At 39.4% G+C, this 13318-nt stretch overlaps 1 protein-coding gene across 1 annotated transcript in view; it reads left to right on the top strand.

Annotated features, from left to right (window-relative positions):
- Nucleotides 1–13318, top strand: part of GUCY1A2 (guanylate cyclase 1 soluble subunit alpha 2) — a gene marked incomplete at both ends in the record, with an annotated part of 148032 nt that overhangs the window by 99073 nt on the left and 35641 nt on the right. Inside the window, one exon of the mRNA XM_080350626.1 lies at nucleotides 3333–3476. Coding sequence (XP_080206752.1) covers nucleotides 3333–3476 — 144 coding nt within the window. The remainder of the gene's footprint in view (nucleotides 1–3332; nucleotides 3477–13318) is intronic.

A 13318-nucleotide genomic window follows, 5' to 3' on the forward strand; every position in this document is an offset into this window, starting at 1 on the left:
ATGTCCTCATATTACCTCGCGAAGTTCAACAAGGCCAAGTGCAAGGTCCTGCACCTGCGTCAGGGTAATTCCCAATATTTATATAGGCTGTGGGATGAATGGATTGAGAACAGCCCTGCAGAGAAGGACTTATGGATACTGACAGATGAAAAATCCGACATCAGCTGTCAATGTGCATCTATAGTGCAGCAAGCCATCCATATTCTGGGCTGCATCTAAAGAAGTGTGACCAGCCGGTCAAGGGAGGTGATTCTGCCCTTCCACTCCACTCTGATGAGACCCCACCTGGAGTCCTGTGTCCAGCTCTGGGATCCCCAGCACAAGAAAGACATGGACCTGTTGGAGAGGGGCCAGAGGAGGCCACAAAAATGATCAGAGGGCTGGAGCAGCTCTGCTGTGAGGACAAGCTGAGAGCTGGGACTGTTAAACCTGAAGAAGAGAAGGCTCTGGGGAGATCTTATTGTGGCATTTCAGTATACAAGGGGGACATATAAGATAGACTGAGAGAGGCATTTTACCAAGACATGTAGTTATGGGTCAAGGGGCAATGGTTATAAACTGAAGAACAGTAGATTTAGACTGGATATAAAGAAGAATTTTTTTTTACAATGAAGGTGAGAACATGCTGCCCAGAGAAGCTGTAGATGCCCCATCTCTGGAAGTGTTCAAGGCCAGGTTGAAGGAGGCTTTGAGCAACCTGGTCTAATGGTAGGTGTCTCTGCCTGTGGCAGACGAGTTGGGATTAGATAATCTTTAAGGTCCCTTCCAACCAAAACCATTCCATGATTCTATGACTCCATATGAGAGGACCAATTCAAAGTCCCATGAACAATGAGAATTATAAGAACTTTTGGAGCTTTTTTAAAAAAAGGAGTTGGGGGAAAAAAACCCCACATATAATCAGAAAATTGGTCAAATCTGATTTTGAAGGAAGACTGAACCAAAGTTAAAGTTTGGTGGAGATACTCTGCATGGAAATTTCAGCTGAAATGCTTATTTGGTGAAAATCTTAGTAGTGGCTGAAAACAGGGTCACAGAATGGTAAATCATTAGAGAACCGTATCAGTACTCATCACATCCAGTTTCAACCACCAGGTCAGTCTCAAAAATCTTAATCATTCATCTTGTTCTCCAGTATTACTGTCAGAGGAACTTGATAGGGACAAGCGCTTTAAAGAGTATCCTACAATGAAATTATTATCATTTTTATTTTCAGAGCAAGATTAATATGAGGCAGCTTCAGTCCCATTTTTGTGGTAGTACACAGATATGTACAATGCAACTCTGATGATGCTACTTGTTCAGTCAGTGCAATTTAACTGCTATCTTGGTTTGTACAGCTATGGAAATTTCCAAAGAAGCTAACAAAATAATTAGGTTTGCCTGAACATTGCAGGAGCAGTACATGGCTCGAGATCTGTACTTGCTTACAGTAGTGTAATGCAACTAACTTTAATGGAAAAGTCATTCTGAAATTAAATCATTCAACAAAGAGCAGAATTTGTATTTCATTTTTGTATTTGACATCATAGACCCAAGTCTTTTTGTAGTAACCCCTTTATTCAAACTGGTTATATTCATCCACAATTTTGAAGAATGACAATGTGCAGTTATTTGGATTTCTGCTATTTCTTCCTTCTGATGTAGAGATTTTTTTACCATCTATTCCTTAGCCATCCAGAGTGCCTTTTAAACTTCTGATACTTTTTGTCACTTTGCTCCTGTATTTTCTTCCCTAGTTCCTGTATTTTTTACCAGTCATGAGGATATACTCGCTCATCCATTTGTCTTTGCAAAGACAACTTCCTAAGCTGCAGGGAGTTGGCAGTCTCTGCTTCTTGTGGACAGAGCTCCTGAGATATGGCTTGGGTAAAACACGCAGACAATATTGATTGCTCCTACATGATTTTTCTACATACAACTGCTATTAGGAGCTTCTAAAGGTGATGAGGGAGCTCTGCCAGCTGTGTCAGCTCCCAGTTTATGAGAAAGCCTCAGCTTCTTAGATATGTCCTCCTCTACTATCAGCAGGAAAGACTAAGGTGCCAAACTTAGCAATGGGCTTATAGCAGCTCCTGTAAGTTTAGTGGTGGGAAGTATTTGCTCATACTGCTGTTCTAGATTCATGCTCTGGGTACATTTACATGTAACTTTTACTTTTTGAGGTGGTATTTCCAGTTCTGTTTATCAGGACTGGAAATTAACCTGAGAAGGTCCAGGTCTACTAATATTAGTAGAATTTCTGCAGAGAGAAGAATCAAGTATGTTTCTTCCCTGAATAACTCCTTGCTCAGTGCATGCTTTCTTCTTACTCTAGCCTTTGCTGAAGCCTTTTCTGGCATTCTGGTAGTATTGTGGGCAGGGTGAAAGCCAGATTAGTTATGTAGCAAAAACCAAACTAATCCTTGAGGGCTGAGTCTGCTTGTGCATGTGTTAACGGACTGTGTGCAGAGCACGTGTCAAGTGTGTGGGCAAGCAGACTGCAAAACACAATGCTGTCAATAAAGCTGAGAATTTGAGGGCTTCAGTGTTTCTCAGGCTGCCTTTATCCAGAGCCAGAGGGCTTCTGTAATTTCTTTCGTTCCTGCTTCCTCTCAAGGGACAACTTTCTTTAAAGAAAATCAAGGATAAGAGAGAGGCAAGGCCTGTCTGAAAAGACCAGAGGGATCAGTCTGCTGAACTTGGTGCCTGAAGGTAGTGGATTCACCGTGAGGTAGCCTGCATAGTACAGAGAGGCAACAGTTCTTATTTGAAAATAACAGAGACAGGTGCAGTGAAAAGTCTGTAGCTATGGCATCTATTTGTAAATTATCCCTATACCAGGAAGAGCTACCTGATAATGAGAAGTTATAGATTCTTCAATGTGTTTTGTGGCGATGTTTTGCTTTTTCTAATGCTCTTCCTGATATACCTTTCTAGCAGAGCAAATAATAATTATGATTTATAATCGTGTAGCACTTATTCTTACCCAACAGCAAACTCAGCCAGGATAGCGTCAAAGCAAGCTGTAAGTAATTTCTCTTATAGGAAAATAGAGTTTTCTGTATTACTGCTGTGGGAAAATGTTGTCATCCCTCATCTGACGGCATAAACTGTTCTAGATATAATGATCTTCTTTGATTGTAATGGTGATGAACCACTATGCAATTGCATGTCAGGTTTTGACTGCACCTGTTTGCAAACTCAGGTAATTATGCTCAGTTGTCTAATTGCTTATTTTATGGATGTTTTGCTCACATGCTTTAAGCAATGCTATTTGATTGCAGATAACTAATGGTAGGGTTCTCTTATCATCATCATACTTTGACATTTGATTTATCTGATTGCTGCAGGTGGAAACAATAGGTGATGCGTACTGCGTTGCAGCAGGACTCCATAAGAAAAGCCTTAGCCATGCTAAAGCCATTGCCCTGATGGCACTGAAGATGATGGAGCTTTCAGAAGAGGTTCTAACTCCAGATGGCAGCCCTATTAAGGTAACCCATTTGCTCTTTATTGTCAGCTAGTCAGTAATACATGGACCTGGTTAATTCCATTGTGTTCTGTCAGTAGAAATCTGTTTAATGCTAGGAGAATTTAAAATTGCATCAATATATCAGTCTTTTTTATGGACATGTATTTCACTGGTGCCCATCAACAGTCATGTAAACTATGCCTTACTTTAGTAAGCACAGTAGACCACACAGACCAGCTGTCACCTTGTCGGATGCATTGAATGCCTATTTGTGACTGGAGGGCACTAAATGGACTCCTGGAGCCTTTCTTCCAACTCAGTTCAGTGTGAGAAGACAATTCACGTGATCCAGGTTTGTCCCATGCTACAAGACAAAGCACAGTATGCGGTGGCAATAGGGAAATTCACTTCGGAAGCAGGCTCCTGATATAATCTTCAGCACTAGTGCAGAGGCACTCAAAAAGGTCTGTGGCTCTGAGAGGCCACGCGCTGCTTTTCTAAATAGTTGGTGACCTGTATAGAAGAAGAATGTGTAGACTGCCTGTTTTTTCTGAGTGTTTATATGCTTCCTTCCCACGCTACTCCAGTTCCTTCTCCTAGATTGGCACAGGAGTTAGCAGGAGGCAGAAAACCACTTGTCCTTTTGTACCATTTTAAAGTTCCACTGCTGTTCGGTTTCTCTTGATCTTATACCAACCTTGTAGCATTTGGAATTAATTGGTAACATTTAGGTAGGAGATGGAGATTCAGCAGGAAGAAAAACCGTGGAGAAATATGTGTGCCATTCTTTTTCAAGGGTCAGATTATGCGTTGTTTTCATTATGTGTACACTCCTGTTTCTTGTTGAGTTGTTCTTGCCATAATCCAAACCTTTTGTTTTCAAAGCAAATGGGGGTATTATGTAGAACAATTACTCAACACTGTCTATATAACAAAAGCCATGTGTAGCTGGATGAGAAGGCTGGACAGACTTCCCATGGGATGATTTACGTTATGGTTGAAATGCACTTTGTAAACTGCAGTTCCTCATGTCTGCTAAAAATGAGGGTGGCATCCTAAATGCTGTGTTTTTGTTTTTGTTTTTGTTTTTGTTTTCGTTTTTTTTTTTTTTTTTAATTGAAAGGCGGTTTTGAAGGTCTAAAACTTGGCAGAAAGGGGTTACATTTTTAAAAAAACGTATTCAGGGAGGTTGCTGTGGTGGTACTTGAGCAATAAAATTGTATCATTCTTGAGTTCCAGCTCTTCTCTATCTATTAATTAGGTCAGATCTTTAACTATATTCCTTGAACTCTTTGTGTATGGTAAATCAAGAGAGATTTTTAAAAAGAGAGATATTTTAAAAGTCTATATATTCAAAGAATAACTTTCTGAAGAAATATCTTGGACTATGGATCTTGAAGAGATTTTTTTTTTAAAGCTTCATGTGGACGTTTATCAAACAAGGAATAAGTATTAAAAGGCAAACGTTGTCTTAAGATACCAGAAAACGTAGCATTTTAAGTTTTGATATAAGGCTATTTCTAACAGGTATTGAATTAATCCTATTAAAATAGATTTTCTAGATTGTTTGATGATTGTTTCCATTGTTTCCAATGACTATAGCTGATTAATACATTCTAGCTACGCTGTCGCATGCTGGGAGAGCTTTCTTCCAGATCCTCTCCATCTTTTCACTTTGAATGATTGCTGCAGTTGTAGGAAATTTTGAACGTGTATGTTTTACTCTGAGAGTCACAGTTTGTGACTGTTTTCATTACCACTCATTATTTTCCAGAAAATTCCTCAAGATTTCAGTGGCTGCATAAGAAAGCCTATAAAAGAAAGACTATAAAGACACTGCAGAGGAAAAATGCTTGTACAGTATAAAAAGCTAGGAATAACCAAATGTTTTCAAAAAATCCTAATAAATTGCCTTTAGAATTCAGAAGAAAAAAGTCAGTTCATCGCATGTAAACTGAAAGTAGGGGTATTGAGGAACTCCTCAGTAGGTGTTAGTTGTCATCCTGTTTTCAGGTTTTCGTGTAACAGATTTCAGGGCAGGAGGGATGGTGATATTGTAGAATGTTGCTGTTTTCTTTGAAACTAAACTGGTAAATCATGTTTAAAAAAGCTTATTTTTCATAGAAGCATCTTGATTTGATTTTAAATTTATTAAGGTTAGTATTCGTCTTGCGTGGATATCTACCCTGTAAAACTATTGAAATAAGGACTTTTGGAGAAGCGTACTTTAATTTGTCCTAGTTTAGGTGTCTACTCTAGGATGAGATGAATCACACCCTAAAAATGTGTATTTTCTCAGTTGACTCTAAGGGAAGTCTATGGACTTAGCCTAAATGTGGATGTCTGCACTGTAAGCTTCTACACTCTGTCAGATGAGTCCTCCTACAAATGACAAAGGACTCACAGTTTTTCTTAGTGGTTATGTCAATGATCGTCACAGTTAAAAACATATGCTTATTTCTAAATAAAGTTGGCATGATTTTGCCTTCCAGCCAATGTTGAATTGGCTAGAGTGATCCTTATTTTTGTTAGCTTCCAGTTTTTCAACTTTAAAAAACTGAAGTTTTTTTCAGTTTAAAAATGTGAAGCCCATCATGCCCCAGATTCTGTGATTCTGTGATGTGCATAGTAATAATGTCTTAAAGCTGCATCAGGGAAGTTCAGATTGGATATTAGGAAAAAGTGGTCAAGCACTGGAACAAGCTCCCCAGGGAAGTGGTCATGGCCTCAAGCCTGTCAGTGTTCAAGTGTTTGGACAATGCTCTTAGATCTATGGTTTAACTTTTAGGTTGCTCTGTGCAAAGTCAAGAGCTGGACTTGGTTCTATAATTTACCTGAAGCTTAAGGAACTTTGTGTATAACAGTTACTCTGGACTCAGCTCAGAACATTATCAAGAGAATTACTGCATGACACATTTTACAATTAAGCCTTGCCTTTAAAATTTAAATATTCATTAACATTAAATACAAAGTACACAATGTAGGCTATAAGACATTTATAAATGGCCTGACTTCTAAACATCAAATTAAATTTCACTATAATGTGGTTACTTTTAGCTGGTCCTGTTGATATGGATGGCAAAATAAGCGCAGTATTTTGACTATATTCTCCCTTAGTTCTTATCTGTGATCCATGTTAACATGTACAAATCAAATTTCCTGAGTCCTTGCCAAGTATCGTGAATATAGAATGCTGGTGCAGCTTTTGTTTTCTTGTATCAAAAAACCTACATCTCTCTGAGGCCAGCACTGCAAACCATGAATTCAGAAGCTATTTCCCCGATTTGTGGGGTTTGACTGATGCAATGCACATTTAAGAGGCTAATTACTTCGGGAGAAACAGTTTTTTAGACACAATCATTATGAATTTATTTGGGTTGTCCTGGTTGCAGAGATTTCAGCTCAAGGGAAACCTAACTGCCATTAGGGAATGTAGTGCTTTTTATTTGATGATTACTCAATTAGATATGTCAAACTTTATTATTATGGTTTATGGAATGTATGTATTTTCTCTGTTACTTGGATGGATATATCTCAGGACTGAATTTACCAGAATGCAAATATTTACTTTTTGTGATGCTTGAATTGTTCATCCCTGTGATAGCAGCAGATATTTTATTAAATAAGATAGTCCCAGGAAGTTAGGAAGCAAAAGTAAATTAATTAATGAAAAAATACCATATCACATAAATGGGAATTTAGGATAAGATTTTCACCTATAAAGTGCATTAGCAGACAATCAAATGAAGTTCGTTATCTGGGTACCCAGTTCTCATTTGAAAGTATTCATTGCAGAGACCACAAAAATACCTTGTTTGTACAGCCATGTACACTTTATGAAAGCTCTAGTGCTTAGAGCAATGTTCCTATGGCCAGTAACCAGTGATGGACTTTGGGATGGTGACAGGGCATATGAAGCAGACCTGGTTTGTATTCAGATGATGCTCTCGCCCCCAGAGGCAGAGCTCCTGGTTGCTGATGAGAGCACCATGGTGAACCCCTGACACCTACTCAGGCATTTGATACTTCCAGCAGAGCCCAAGGCAGCAGAAACGCATCAGCAGGATGGGAACCCCGAACCTTCAGTCTTTATGCCTGCGTGAAGAGCCTCTGATTTGGAGGGTAATGAAAAAACGTTGTTTTGCAGATAGTGAGCTATATTACAGCAGCCTCCACAAATCCCATCATCAGTGTCATAACACAGTCTGCACTTTCCTAAATAAATATTTGTGACTGAAAATAGGCTGATCATTCTCTTGTGAGTGATGGGTAAGGCTTTGCGTCCCTGTATTATTATTATTTTTTTAAAACTCAATTCTATTTGAGGCAAAATCCCATTACTTTAGCATGAGCTAAGGCCTTAGTACAAAAGAAGGACTTTTGGCTCAGACACTGCATGTAGAATTGGATATACATTTATATCCATTTAGCAAACCACTTTTTAATCCGGAAGCCCTAGTTCAAGTTAGATTCTGTACAACTAATTATACCTAGTGCCCTATGACTGTAGTTTGAAAATATTGATTTAAAATTGCCTTCTACATTTAAGTGAATGTTACTTGAATTTAGGATATGCCTCATATTTTACTACATTTTTTAGATAAAGTGGAAGTACATTAATTTTAATAGCTAGAGATAATGCTGTAAGAAGAATTCCCCAGAGCATTGACCTTTAGAGATAAAGGTTGCAATGCAGATCTCATTTGATGTGTTAAAACCCATAGGATATTATTGGTGACATCACTTTTTATCATGCTTCAAATCTTGCCTAATTAATTAATGTGCAGTATGTATCCCAAAGAAACAGAAAGGCTTCCTTTGCAGTTTATTGTTAAAAGTGCTGCTCTGGCAGAACATACCTAGTTTTCACTAATGAGCTTTCCCAAGAGGTTATTCTCTAAGATTATCTGCTTATTTTTGCAGTGTATGAAGGTGATCCTAATAGGGTTGCGATGAGATACAGAACTGGGAACACACAGAGGAAAAGTAAACAATTTATATGAGGCTGCTGAAATTAACTCAAGTATGTAGATTTGTTGTGTACAGGTGTTCCTGTCTAAAACGTAAAGGTTAGGCTCTACCACACTAATTCAAAATATGTTTTAAAATATTTCTCTACAGCAGAAAAATGTCATGTATCTTTCAAATGATTATGCTATAGTAACATGAGAATTAGGCCTGTAAATACTGTAATCACAAACTGAAGCAAATACATATCCTCACCTTTATTTTTGCTCACTTGCTAATTACTAGTTTATGAAATAATCTAAATAGACTAGTGCGGAAAATTTCTAGCTGATATTGGATTCAATTTGATTAATTTTTTCCCAGGTGAGGTAGATGAGACGTTGTATTTGCAAGACACGTAGTCTGGTCCTCAGCTCAGTTGCTTCTTTATTATCAAGACAGTGTTTGATGCATTTGCAGCTTCTAACTTTCAGATGTGCGTTGCCAAACCTGCTTTATTATTGGATTTATAAGCTGCCCTCAAACGATGTAGTGTGGTATCAGCACTATCAACACAAGAGCCAGGCTTCATCTATCAGCTAGAGAAGAAAGAACAGCACAGCAAAGGGACCGTTCCTTCTAAAGGGTGGGATTAACCTCATCTAATTTCAGACACCAACAATGGGAACAGCTACATCTGAACTTGTTACTGTAGCTCCCTCTTTAAATGGCCACAGAAAAGCTCTTTTAGTCTGTATTCATCTGATATACTTTCAGTGTCTACTTTATAATTAAATATTCAAATGAATATTTGTCAGCTAAGTCTTACCTCAAGGGTGAACAAGTTAACGAGCTCTCAGAAATATGGATGATCCCACTGAAAGGAACTGGACTGAAACACAGTCACAGCCTTTCCATTTGAATTTTAGATGTTATCCAGACTTTCTGTGCTTCAGCTTCCTGTATATAGGTGACAACGTTTTACAAGTAGAAATATTTCTGTAGTGTGCCTAAGCTCTGTGACTTTACAGCCATACAGCTGCATTAGTTTTGGTTTGTGTTGCCTATTTAAATACCTGTGGTCATGATGACTGGAATGATGGAAGTCTGAGTCTGATAAACCTCTAATCTCTGCTTGCCAAGTAGTAAATTTTAATGTCTGAACTCTGCCTCATCAGTAAGGGTACAGAAGAGGCAAAAGGACTCTGTGGATTATAATGGCTCATGTCCACAGTGAGAGTGACACACTTTCCTAAGTAACATAGAAGTGGGCAATGCATTTTAGTGTGTGTAGCACCTTCTGCCACTTCATTAAGTATTCCCCTTCGCATTACCATAATGTGGCACTTGGGCCCAGAACACAAATGGAGTGAAAGTGCTTGAATATGTGTTTTAGGGTTTTTTTTAGTTTCTAAATGAAGCAGCCATTCCCAAGCATACAGTGAGGGAGAGTAGTTTATTGAGTGTTGTCTGTGTAATCCTTTTCAGTGTTTCTTGCCTTGCTTTCCATTCAGATTGTGGCATGCTAGTTTTATAACCATTTGGTGGTCCTCACCAAACGTACATCTTTACGTAAGCAGGGAAAGGTTGTCTGGTTTGTTTTAAATTGTGAACGGCTGACTGCTGATGCAGGCGTTCTCATCAGCCCTGTGTGAAAAGCTGCTGCGTTACTGCAACGCTCCTTTTTCCATCTGTGGTCTCCTAGCAACCTCGCCTTCTACCTAATGTCTACATCAGACTCTGGAAGGTATAAAATATCCTATTTCAGGCTGCATAACTTCAAACTCGAAATGTCCTTGTACTAAAAGAAAAAATCAGAAACAGTTCCACAGAAGAAACACTTGCATTAAAAGACATTTTTACTAAAAATGACCAATGAGCTAGTTCAAGAGTTCTTAGTTCACAGGCTCCCCAACATTAAGGCAGCACAGCTCCTTTGGGGAGCGTTCAGAGCCACATGTCTGAGGGGGAAGCTTGGTACTTTTTCTTGAGGGCATTCTTGGGAGATGGTGAGCCAACATCAGCTCTGGTGGCTTTGACTCGCCTGGACTTGAGGGCAGTTGTGCACAGCGCCTTTGGAAATGAAAAATGAGAGGAGCTGATCTGTATTGAAGCACATCTCCCCAGGCATCTGGGAAATTGCCGGTTTTCTTAGGTGACCCTATGGGAAAATTTTCACTCAACTGCTTCCTTTTGTCTGATTTTAATAATTATCAATTGCTTTAAAAAACCAAACACACACTCTTTATTTGCAACTTCTGTTCTTCTGAAGGGACTTCAGCATATCCAGTTACATGCTACACCCACTGACAGTGTTACTGCATATGTGTTGCAATAACAAGGGTAAGCAGGGTTTAATACAACTAGTGAGCGCACAGCAGCGGCTTTGTGGAAGAAGCTGGTCTGAAAACTTAGGCTTATATTTATTCTGCTGAAAAAGGAAGTTTCCCAAAGGATTGACTATTCTTTCATGTGACATGCATTTCTTGTTTTAATCAAGTACTTAGTTGAAGTCTGCAGTAGATGATAAAGGTAGATTTTGAAAGCTGCCAGGGCTTGGTCCTGCACAACAGAAGGGTCAGCCTGCTGTGCATGCAGATGCAGGGCAGAGGCATGATATCAAGGCTGGCAACCCAGTGTAAGCCCAACTTGAGTCAATTAAAAGATTATGAATTAAGAAGGCTGTTATTTTTCTGATGGCTGTAAGAGACCTGAAAGACAAGCAGAGAGCTGATTAATAATGTGAGGGTCACTGAGAAAAAGTTTTGCCTTTGGACCTGACCATTTTCTTCTCATGCCATGCTTTCTCTGACGTTATTGTTCTACAAGTAAGAATCACAAGAACCTTTCTATCGATACTTGTCTCTATGGCAAAAATAAAACATACTTGTAGAAACCAGGGTAGTTATTCAGGGCACCTCGTGGACTTTTCCATTGTTTATTAGATCACAGTGACTACTACATGTTCACAACTCTTTGTGACTCACAGTATTTAGATGTAGCTGAGTATAGAAACGCCTCTGTAATTCAGTCATATGTCCTGTTCCCTAAGGCAGACAGAATCTTACTGTGGTCTCATCTCCAGGTGATATAAGCACACGCACAGGGAAAACCGGCAAGAGTTTCAAGATGTAGATTCCTGCGTGGGATTTGTGGCCACAGGATGTGCAGCTGGATCCTGGGGTTAGGTTTGAGGTCACGGTGTGACATCTCTCACTGGTCTGATTCTCACGGTTCAGCAGTTGTTTCCAGACACAAACGCCTCCAAGTAATACTCCAGATGTCTGGCTAGTAGTAGAGCTGGTTGGGAATTTTCCATGGAAAACACTTTTTGACTGAGAACACTGAATGATCAAAATCAAAAACTTCCATAGTAATGTCTTGCCACATTTTCATCAGGCAAGTTTACCAGTTCCTGGTAGATTTCTGATCAGAGGAGAAACTTGCTCCAGAATAGTAAATAGATTGCTTGCTAAGACAATTACCTGGAAGAAACAAACAAAAACCACCAAACCTTAAACTTTAAACAGAGTGCAGCATTGAAGTTGCAACCTTTATGGAAAAAAAATCCTACATTCTTGGTTATCTAGGATAGAAGATACCCTATGGCACTGTTTTGTCCTTCGGCTTGGCTTCGGGCACTTTCCGCAGCTGCCAAAACTTCACATGCTGGTTTTGACTGTTATAGTCAGTGGAGAACTTCCGTGCTGAAGCTGAAATTTTCTGTTGTTATTATTGCTATTGACTCTTTATTCAGACAAAAAGAAAGCAATAATAACAAGAAAAACAGCAACACGACCCACCAGGTGAATAAATAATTAAATCTGTGGTGTACACAGGAGTTTCGGGAGGTTGACATGGTTACATCTTTATAAAGGGAACAATGGACAAAAATCCTGAGAAAGTGGGAATTGCTATGTGTACACTGATGTTATATATTTATATAAAAAGATATAAACCATTACAATTTAGAATTATCCATGAACATTTAAAGAATTGGGGTAGGGAACCCAGGCTAGCTGAGTGCTGAACTTCTATTTCTCCTAAGCCATAAACATCTGTTCTTTTCTTCCCTCAGTGTGTCTTCTGTCATATAAAAATTAAGTCAGGTTTCCACTATCAACTACAAGACTATTCTTTCTTATCTCCTGAGATAGAAAATAGATGGAAAATATTACATAAAAGCTAAATCAATGTAGTGATATGAGATAATACTCAAACCTACAAGGGCTCACAAAAGATAAGCAGGAGTACGCTGAGAAAGAAGCACAGATTTTGCATAAAAATAGTGCTTTATTGGCATTTGTGCAGTCTGACCACATAAGCATGAGCAGAAAAAGCTGCTGGGCTTGAATTGCCACCTGACTGCATTAATAGGCCCAGGTGACCGCAGAGGCTCCTGTGTGGGAGGCGGAGGGGAACGTGCCCTCTGCAGCTGGAGAGGCGGCTGCTACCTGAGCATCTGTGTCTCCAGCTGTGAGACGCTGTCAGGCAGCTGCTGCCCTGTGCTGCATCGCTGCAGCAGCTGCGTCTACCCTCAGTGACCCAGCTCTCTGCACCTGCTTTTGGTCAGCCTGCTTGCAAATGAGGGAAGCCGCTTCTGGCCAGTGCTAGTGACATTTATTTATTTTTGTCATCTCAATTATGTATTGTATTTTCTACATCAGGCAATATTTTTGTTTCAGAACCATCATTACATCACTGATTTCCCTTCATTTTCTCTCTCCCAACAGTCCAAACAGTGAAGTTGCCTAATCCAAATATTTTACTTCGTCTCACAGTATCACAGTATCACAGTATGTTTGGGATTGGAAAGGACCTCAAAAGATCATCCAGTCCAATCCCCCTGCTGGAGCAGGAACGCCTAGGTGAGGTCGCACAGGAACATGTCCAGGTGTGTCTTGAATGTCTCCAGAG

Source organism: Nesoenas mayeri (genome assembly GCF_963082525.1).
Source record: "Nesoenas mayeri genome assembly, chromosome: 1".
NCBI lineage: Eukaryota > Metazoa > Chordata > Aves > Columbiformes > Columbidae > Nesoenas > Nesoenas mayeri.